Source organism: Littorina saxatilis, unplaced genomic scaffold, assembly GCF_037325665.1.
Source record: "Littorina saxatilis isolate snail1 unplaced genomic scaffold, US_GU_Lsax_2.0 scaffold_751, whole genome shotgun sequence".
Lineage (NCBI taxonomy): Eukaryota > Metazoa > Mollusca > Gastropoda > Littorinimorpha > Littorinidae > Littorina > Littorina saxatilis.
In genome coordinates this window covers 50,001-61,011 of record NW_027129717.1, presented here as the reverse complement: position 1 = coordinate 61,011, position 11,011 = coordinate 50,001, and the positions used below count along the sequence as shown (strand labels likewise).

The window sequence follows — 11,011 nt, the reverse complement described above, 5'->3', positions numbered from 1 at the left end:
CAAGTAGGAAATATGAAGTACCAACGAAATACCGAGACCATAAGGTATGCGAAGTGATGACGTCGAATACGTGACGTAAGTTGATGCATGAATTCTTCAGGACTACGTCAGTCAATTCCAAAGATCGCATTTGTGATGAAAAGAATTTGTTTTAGAGTTTGCTGTCCAGAAACCCGTAAAAAAAGATGGGAAAATGTATGTGAAAGAAAACAAAACAGGAGGAGAGTGATACGATAGGAATACAGAGACATATTTCTTGGGACTTGACCCTTGCAGGTAGGTGGACTGAAAGTAGTGTGTGAACAGAACAGAACCAATTCTGTCTGTTTACCATCGCATGAAAGCAGGAAAAGAGATCGTCGTCAGATTGAATTACAATAACATTAACACGCTTCCATTTGAAACTTCTCGGTCTTCATCGTGGATTGACGCCCTCCCAAAGTCTAATTGAAGCCCTCCGTCGCTTCGCTCCGTCGGGCTTCAATTACCTTTGGTCGGGCGTCAATCCCCGATGAAGACCTCGAAGTTTCAACTGGAAGCATGTTAATGTGTAATTATCGGTATGAAAATGCGTTCGTGTGATACCTCCAGCTTCGCTGGGATAATTTCCAGTGAGTACTGGTAAAAAAAAAACGTCTGGGGATGACATTTTGTTGATACATGTCTTTGATGACGTCATATCCGGCTTTTAGTGAAAGTTGAGACAGCACTGTCACGCCCTCATTTTTCAATCAATTTGATTGAATTTTTGATGTAGCAGTTTTCGACAAAGTCTGGACGATGGGATTGAAATTCAGCTTGGCAGCGTAAACAATAGTTAATTAGTTTGCTCATTAAAGATGTCATTAGAATCGAATTTTCATTAACAGATTGCATTGTATTCCTCAGCGTCTATTTTGACACTTTCTCATGCAAAACATTTTATGCTTTGCTTTCAGTTACCTGTGTGGACGATTTCGACCTTTTTTGTCCATATCCATGGACAGACAGAACAGTTCAAACGCTAAAGTGCATTGTTCCAACAAACAAGTTAAATTCTCCTAGTCCATGCGACACCTATATCGACACGGTTGAGTTTCGAATCATCAAAGGTTCAAGCGACAAACTCGCTTGCACGGTCACCAACATTAACACCGCATGTAATAACAACAACATCCTTGCGGATACCTGTGGGTGTCAGAGTAACGATGGAACTGACATCACAATCGTCTACAAGATCAACGCTGTGAGAAATCTGCACGAAAACGCACAGTGGGCCTGTCGACCCCAGTGTTATGATGCGAGTGGAAATATTGCTATTCAGGCAAGAAATACATCAGCATGCTTTCAAACAAGGTTCGGTAAGTAGAATTCTTTGACATCTTTTTTGTATGTGTGTGTATGTGTGTGTGTGTGTGTGTGTGTGTGTGCGTGCGTGTGTGTGTGTGTGTGTGTGTGTGTGTGTGTGTGTGTGTGTGTGTGTGTGTGTGTGTGTGTGTGTGTGTGTGTGTGTGTGTGTGTGTGATTCCCAGAAAACTACTGAACAGGGGTGTTATGTATGAGTGACGTCTAAACGTTTAGGCGGCGTGCAAACAGCGAGTGCCGCCAACCGCGAGGTACACAGTATGCACGGGTGGCGACTACACGCTTGTACCACCGAAACTGGCGACTAAATTTAGACGTGCTCCGGAGGTCGTCTAAATGGTTTACACGCCGACTTCAGCGAACAGAATGGCCATTTTCATGGTTTTCCGCCATCAAAGTCGACGATTTCTGCGCCGTAATCGTTTTTAGACAGAACCCAATAGTTGGAAGTGCTGGACTAAAAAGATATTTTTTTTTGCAAGATTCACTTCCCTTGTCATATTATTTTAGAACCAACACCGATAAGATTAGCGAAGACATCTTTGATTCGTTTCAGCGCAAAGTAGCACTGACCCATATTTCACTGCTCTCCGTCTCTGAATAGTCGAACTCCCGTGCGAGGAAGCGGGAGGATGTTATCGAATGACCCTAGCGCATGCGCAAAGGAAGGAATTCCTCGTTATAAAAATAGATTGACTGGTGACCTTGCTTTACACGGCAACTTGAAAGTCGGCGGTCTGGTCGTCACCCGTGCATACCGACTGAGCGCCTGCGGTAGGTGGCGACTTTCAAGTCATGACTTCGCTGAAGTCTGCGTGTACTTTACACGGCACTCATGCATAACTCCCCAGATCTCAATAAATCTTGATACACAAATTATTCCAGATGATACCCCCAAACTTGTTTTCTGTTTGTTGATACATGTCGTTTGTGATCTTTCAACAAAAGTGGATGCGGCAATGAAGCAATCGCATTTTTTTCAATTAAATGGAATGCAATTTTGGTCAAATGGTGTTTAACTAACTCTTTTTTCACTAAGACTATGGATTGCACTCAATCTCGGAAGCTTAATAATTAAATAATTAGTTTCTCATTACAATGTTCATAAAAAACTGATTTTCTCTAACTGATTTCAAAATGATTACATTGTATTCTCTGACATCTTCTAAATAAAGAAAAGTGTACATATGTTGTGTTTGGATTGAAAACAAGCCACAACAAAAATTAGAAAAAAGCAGATCTATGCAAATTAGTTTAATTTGGCCTGTGAAACCGAGACTTTTTTTTTTTCATTTCGTTTACTTTATGATCCCAACGCTGGGAAATGCGGGCGGCTTCCTCCCAGGGGAAAGATAGCAGCAACAAAGTTGCGCTACCCTGGTGTGTGAGTGTTAAGGTGCAACCAGCCACCTGCACTTTTGGCAGAATGACAGAGGTCGTTTACGTGGCACTGTGGTAGCGCAGGGTTGGGGCATGGATACTATCTCTGAGTCTGCACATAGAGTAGACCCGTGTCCGTCTAATTTGACTAAATTTGTTGATTTCGTTTCAAGCAACGTGTTGAACTAATGAATACGTTATTTTTCCCAAGTATTTAATCTTCAAACATGTGTGTGTGTGTGTGTGTGTGTGTGTGTGTGTGTGTGTGTGTGTGTGTGTGTGTGTGTGTGTGTGTGTGTGTGTGCGCGCATCTGTCTGTCTGTGTGTGTGTGCGTGCGTGCGTGCGTGCGTGCGTGCGTGAGTACATGCGTGCGTGTGTGTGCGTGCGTGTGTGTGTGTGCTTGCGTGCGTGCGTACGTGTGCGTGCGTGTGTGTGTTATTGCACTGCGATTTATTTTCTACACAGGAGTTTAAGAAAGTAAACAAATGAAACAGTTGAATTAAACATGTTAGGGGGAAAAGTCACTCCGACTTTTGACAGTATGGTTTTAAAGTAATGTTCAATAATGCAAATGAAAATAATGTTTTATAACTGAAAACATTAACAGCTATGGGGTTTAGAGTAATCCAATCAAAAGAGGTCGGTGGGTAGAACCCGGAGTTTACAAAACCAAAACCATGCACTGGCACAATTTTTCAAAATTCCCCCAATAACACCTCTTTGACAGACAGTACCTTAACTCAACAGTAAAACCAATGAACATTAACGGCTTGTAAGTGTATTAACTATGCCAGTGAATAATAGCACGCGAAGCCAGTTTAACTTATTGCACACAAAAATTGGTTGATTAAAATCAACACGGGCTAAAGCTGTGTTTTAATAAAGAAGGGGTACGGACACATGTTTTGTTTGGGCTACATGTGTTGCAAAGTATTTGAAATGGCGGTATTACTGTATTGTTATACAGTGGTGCCTGTGTAGAAAGGCGAATACCATTTGGTCCAGCCATGAGTGTTGGAACATTGCACGCGGGGTATCTTGACCGGCACATTTTAGAAGAAATAAAAATGAAAGTAACAACAATGTTTTTTGTTCAAGCAAGGTGACCGCGATATGCATGGAAAAGTATACCTCATTTATCTACAGCGCTCGATCTTCTCTCCTATTTTATTGTGTGTGTGTGTGTGTGTGTGTGTGTGTGTGTGTGTGTGTGTGTGTGTGTGCGTGTGTGTGTGCGTATGCGTGCGTACGTGCGTGCGTGCGTGTATGTGTGTGTGTGTGTGTGTGTGTGTGTGTGTGTGTGTGTGTGTGTGTGTGTGTGTTTATGCGTTTTCGGTGCAGTTCTGTTCAGCTCGCTAAATTAGATTTTCTCGCGTCGAGAATTACCTAAGAAACGCTCTTTCCTCGCCGCACTCGCCAAATCTAGCGTCTAAGTTACGGAGGATTGGTTGAACAAGTGCAGTACAAAACATTGAAAGAAGGAAGGCCACGCGACTGTGCTTTCTCTGATGGCATATCATATCTGCTTTAAACCGTATAACTAGAGACTGCCTACGTGAATGCTGTAATGTTACACATTTCCTCGCAAGCCACGTGCTGACCTAAATATTATAAGCAGACAGAGAGAGTACTGCGATGGGCCTTCGTCCTTTCAATGTTTTGTACTGCACTTGTTCAACCTCCATTTCTTAGACGCTAGATTTGGCGAGTGTAGCAAGGAAGTAGCGTTTCTTAGGCAATTCTCGCCGCGAGGAAATCTAATTTAGCGAGCTGAACTGAAATGTAAGGAAGCATAAACACACACACACACACACACACACACACACACACACACACACACGTAAACACACACACACACACGTACGCACACGCACACACACTCATGCACGCACGCACACACACACACACACACACACACACACACGCACGCACGCACGCACGCGCACACACACACACACACACACACACACACACACACACACACACACACACACAAACAGACACACTTACAGCCATTGTTACTGACGACTTGCAGTAGGGTTTGAGACTTAGCGCATGGTGGCCGCCATTATTAGTCTTGGTTTTCCCATTTTTGGGGGGGAACTTCCTGTTCTTTCAGACAAGAATTAAGAAAAATATCGTCACAGCCGCATCAACTGTATCTTTATGTTTTTAAACAGTGTGACTTAATTGCTTCACATTTTATCATACGCTGAAAGGGATTGAGAATCTGTCGCTGTCTTTGGGGCAATGATAATCGGAATGGAAGAAATATGTTTCCAGCGCGGTTTAGCATTTGAGAGCTGTATGCAGTCAGTGGTTGCAGCTGGATGTACGGTGTACAGGACTTCTGTGAGCCCATCAATTTTTCAAAGCAATCCATGTTGTAGTCAAGTTTCCACGTGTTTTCTAACCCGAAGTTCTGCCCACCAAACCGTATGGCCTTTACCTTGGGTCTGTTAATTAAGCTAGGTCACGGGGTTCTGCAAGTCGTGAATATTTACAAGATAAGTATTATGACAGAAACATCATAGGGGCACCACTGAATGAGCAAGTGTTCTCTGACTCTGTTCCGAGTTGTGACTGTGACATGAACATGTGACCTGTTTGTTGATCTTGTGGTTACTTTTTTTCCAGAACAAATAACCACTACCACGTCACCACCAACCTCAGGTAAATCTATCCAACACTTACTTCAATGCTTAATTTCCCGATACGTTTTGTCTTGTATGTCTTGTCAAATTATTACTAAGGGGGCAGTTAATTTAACTACCTCTTCTTGTATGATTAGGGAGAAAGCAATACATCTTAAAGAATCTAATTTCAAGAACACGCAGCGGTTTCATACACCGTTTTGCTTTAGAAAACTCAACTTTATACAGTATTTGAAGTCTGCTACTCAATGATCCGCTAACTTCGACTATATGTGACCCTCCACCACGAAATGAGTCGCATGTCATCTCGCGCGGTTCTGCGCTAGGCTTAATATAAGTCCGGGGAGTGTATGGTAACAGTGGGAGGATCACCTTAGTCATAGCCTTATAACTCAAACAGTTTTTGCTCTTTTCTAAAACGGTTTTCACCACTGGATAGAGCATAACAATCTCGTTAGGAAAATGTAAAAATATGAAAATCGTGCAAAGGTGACATGCGACTCATTTCGTGGTGGAGGGTCACATATTTTTGATATCCACTGGGACTCGGCGTGTAACCTGTACGTCTTTCTGTTGTAACATGTCAGAGCAATATATTACAACAGAGGTAGGCGTTTGCACTAAACTCAGATAAATCAATTTACAATAAGCAGCATTGTTTTGCAATTATCAAAGGACAATTTGTAACCGCTTTGCTGACATTTGTTTTGAAGTCCACCAGTGAACGTACATGGAAACAACAACAACATCAGCCATGTCTGTTTCATATCATCAGGCTCATACATGACATGGTTGTGTGCTCTAACATGAAAATTACAAATATTTACGATCACCAGGGTAGATGATATGTGACATATATATTATTGGCTTGTATGGTGTTTGTTAGTTCCCACTTTACTCCCTCTCCCTGACCCACCCGCCTCACCCCTTAATAAAAACGCACGTCAAGGCTTCCAGCTGCTTTGCGATATTTTCTTTTGGGGCTTTTGCTTATTCTTCTTTGAACCTTGCCTCTCGCAAGTTTTCTAATCAAAGACCCGGTGATGCACGCATACTCTATGTTGTGATGTTATTCACGTCTATATATCTTAATGGTTCTTGGTTCTCCTAACTGCATTTTAAGCCACTTTCGTCATATGTTGATATTCATTAAACTAACATTCGCCTATTCCTTTTTATTTTCTGATTCAAAAATAAAAGTGTTATTGTGTTTGATTTGATCAAAAATAGAAAGTATGCCTCCAGATTAAGACTTTCATATCTCTCTTTGCCCCACTGATCGAGAAGAAAACGTCATATGAAAGGCCAGAGACGTTGACGTCCACTTGCGTCTTTCTTTCTCAAAGCACACACATAGAGAATACATAATGTTCTATTTTTAATTCACATTGCTAATATCATGCTGTTTGCTCTGTTTAGCGGGGTTCGGAGACGGAAACCACCTCAGAAACCCACACAAAACAAAAACAAGTCGCGGGGCATTCCCAACAGTTTTAGAAACACAACTAGGAGTATAATATTGTTTTTGTATTCAAAGTCTCAATGTATCTATCTACACCCCACACAGGACCGCAGAAAGTGTTTACGATGCGGGTTGAAGTAAGGCCGCGCTCGAAAGTATAATCCAATGATGCCGCTGCATATTTCTTAGCTTCTATTTTAATAAGTACATAAACCACAATTGCGTTCACACTGCAACATTCTGGAGAAACAGCACATCAGGAAAACATGACGTGTTTGGGAGAAAAAAATGCAATTTGGTTTCGAACATTTAAACGTCACCAATGCCAAGGTCGCTCTTTTGGCAGAAATATCGAGTTTGTGTCGCAGGAAGTTTCAATTTGATTCGCCAACGTTCAAATCTGGTGAAACATTACGGTGAACGTGGTCTAAAGTAAAATAAAATATTTAAAATAAAAATTTAAATAAGACGCTCTATAATACGCTGTAGATATTGTGCAGGAAATTAAGAAGAGTATTTGTAATGTCTTTACCTGTGTACAAAAAAATCAAGTTGCACACGTGTTTTCAGAGTCTGTTCAAACTACCAGTTCCACAAGTTCACCAGGTAAATAAAAGTTATGTTTACCCAATGCTTACCCAAACGTTGTCTGTCATTGTGTATGCTGCACAGGCTGAAATATTTGCTTCACATATGCTACTGCCATTACATTTTGGAAATGCATTATCTTATAAAGTGGATGCTTATAACAGAACTTTTGATACAACGATTGCCCTTCTATATATATAACATCAGAAGTTGTGAAAGAAACAATTGAAAGTCGGCACAGACTTTCTTCTGAGATTTGTTAAAATCTCTTGGTATCCCTTCGCAGACAGCCTATTGGGAGCATCAGACCCTCCTCAGGGGGGACCGAGATTTACAAAGAAAAGTCCCTTTGTGGGGGACGTATCACAATGAAATCTAGTCCTGAGGAGGACCATTGTTTTAGTACCTGGACCAGACACATGTTTTGACACTATTGTGTCTCATCATTAAGGAACATCTTTGTGGATGTAAAGCAGGGACTGGGTGGCCGAGTGGTAACGCACTTGCGCTCAGAAGCGAGAGGTTGCGAGTTCGACCCTGGGTCAGGGCGTTAGCCAATTTCTCCCCCCTTTCCTAACCTAGGTGGTGGGTTCCAGTGCTAGTCTTTCGGATGAGACGAAAAACCGAGGTCCCTTCGTGTACACTACATTGGGGTGTGCACGTTAAAGATCCCACGATTGGCAAAATTGTATAGGCATAGATAAAAATGTCCACCAAAATACCCGTGTGACTTGGAATAATAGGCCGTGAAAAGTAGGATATGCGCCGAAATGGCTGCGATCTGCTGGCCGATGTGAATGCGTGATGTATTGTGTAAAAAATTCCATCTCACACGGCATAAATAAATCCCTGCGCCTTGAATATGTGCGCGATATAAATTTCATAAAATAAAATAAATTTAAAAAATAAAAATCCATGCGCTTAGAACTGCACCCACGGAATACGCGCGATATAAGCCTCATATTGATTGATTGATTGATCATTGGTCAGGTGGTACAGATGGCGAGAGCTGTCAACCCATGGTATCCAACTAAGAAGCAAACCACTCTCTGAATGGTAGCTTCTGTTGGCATGGGAGACTACGCTCATCTGACAACCCCAGGGGGATATCTGTGAAGGGAAACACTTTGATTTGAGGCCAAAGTGTGGAATTAATATTTATTAAGAGAGAATTTAGAAATTTAGACAAGTTTTAACCAAGAAATTAGGTTAAAACAAGGGAAATTTGAAAAAGCCGGAAGGGAGGTAACTATGTACCAGCCTGCAGATCCAGAAATGGATACGCGAACAAGTGAGATCTATTTTTGAAAAGGTGAAACAGGAAAGGCGGTCAACTTTTCACTGCCGTTCAACACAGGACTTTGGTAAAGAAGAAGTCTTCTGCAAGACTTTTCCAATTGGATCGCTTTAAAGGCGATGCAACTTTCACGGTGAGCAAATTATAAAACATCAAAAGTTGTGAAATAAACAATTGAAAGTCAGCAGAGACTTTCTTCTGAGATTTGTTAAAATCTCTTAGCAGAGCGAAAGAGAGAGAAGAAAGTATCCCTTCACAGACAGCCTATTGGGAGCATCAGACCCTCCTCATGGATATATATATATATATATATATATATATATATATATATATATATATATATATATATATATACGTGTACGTTCTCCTGTCCACTCATGTGGGGGTTGGCATATTGATATAACGCAATTAGAGTTGCCAGTAAAGAGAGAAACTGTATGTCCTAAGTGAAATATGATTTATTCAATGTATTACTGAAAAGAACTGCAGTCTTTGCTTCGTACATAATTATATTTTGTTTCTAAATTAAAAGTACAAGATTCTTTAGCATGATACAACAATTGATTTAGGGATAAGAAACCTACTTAACATGTATATGATAAACACATAACCTTGCTTAAACGTCTCTTTGTGTGTACTTTGCTTGTTGTTGTCTGTCGGAAACTATAATCGTTCCTTGTTAAATCGGCGCAGTCGAAGTAACTACTGCCCCAATATGCAAAACGTATTCATTTAAATGCTGTAAAGAAAATAAGAAGTAAATCCTAGCAGGAATTTTTCAAAATTCTCAAAACGTGTAGTGTCCATCATGAACAAGCATACTCCTTGATTACAAATATTAGTGGGGTTTATTTTTACAGTTCATTGAAACATTATGTGAGCAATATGTGTGAGAAGTCATTATTTGTGTATTTTCATTTACTCACAAAAGCAAAGTAAATATGTGACATTGAAAAACTAACAGGGACAGCATCGATTATCTAAATGCAGTCAAATTTCATAAAGCGATTTAAAAAAAAACTAAAACAAAGAAAGTAAAGGACAGAATTGTGCGTTTTTCCACAGTTCTACTATAACAGTAAAGTGAATATTGCAGTAAATATTAAGAGAGAATGTACTTCGAAAGATAACTTATATTATTATCTGTAATTGTAATCAGCACGTGTAGAAAAAAAACGCAACAAATCAATCTGTCATAATCCTGAACATAAGAGGTTAACTGCAAAAGGGGATAATTATTCGACCCATTGCAGGACAACATTCGAGCTTAATGTATGATTATTTACGTCAACGTTTGAAAAGCTAAGCATTCGCTTGGCACTGAGGATCCCTGCTTTATACGTCCCAGTGGTACACGCCAAATGAAGTATTTTGCGGGCCTGGGTGATTGACTAGCTATTCCCTGTTAAATTTAACTCAAAAAGAAATAAAGCCACTTCAACAGGTAAACACAACAAGCATAACGGAAGCAATATTGTTAGCGTCAAAATGGTGGTTTGGTCTAAAATCTCCTCTTCATATCTATACAAACCAATATCAACAAATCCGCATTAAATCAGGTAGATGCTTGTTAACCATACTCACCGTATAATTGTTTAACACATATGTTTTTTAGTACAAGTATCACTATAAAGCTTGGCATCATTTGCATTTGCCAAAATCAGAGCACGGGACAATACTTGTTCCTGTCAGACAATTTATCTGTGTCTAACCTTTTGTCTGATATACACAAGCAAAACCTCCACATGCCACTGAAAGCATCAATATTAGTTACATGTAGTGTTATAATAAATACACACACACACACACACACACACACCTACACACACACACACACACGCTGACACACACACAAACACACACACACACTGCACACACACACACATACACACACACACACACATAATAGTGATAATAACACGCGAACACACACACACACACACATACACACACACACACACACACACGCTCGCGCGTGCACGCACATACATACACACAACCATTTCAGGATCATGTTTTAAGAAGAAAAAAAGCTTAACTAGCACGGATTTATGTAAAGTAATAACAAGTTCAATCGCGTATTACATTCTTACTATTGGATTTCCATGAAATTCGGGATGAAAACTGTGCAAATACATGCTTTAAATGATGCGTTGCTCTTATACCCCGCTGCATACTCTCTTCCAGCCTTCCTTTAATACCAGCTGACATTAACATTACCATTACTGGTTATACCATAAGAACCTTTAAACAAATATTAAGCTCATTTAACACGCTCTTTAACC

The 11,011-nt window shown here is 40.4% G+C and overlaps 1 protein-coding gene across 1 annotated transcript in view; it reads left to right on the top strand.

Annotated features, from left to right (window-relative positions):
• Nucleotides 1-938: 938 nt before the first annotated feature.
• LOC138957944 (uncharacterized) overlaps nt 939-11,011 on the top strand; it is a gene marked incomplete at both ends in the record, with an annotated part of 58,582 nt that continues 48,509 nt past the window's right edge. The window contains one exon of the mRNA XM_070328965.1: nt 939-1,340. Coding sequence (XP_070185066.1) covers nt 939-1,340 — 402 coding nt within the window. The remainder of the gene's footprint in view (nt 1,341-11,011) is intronic.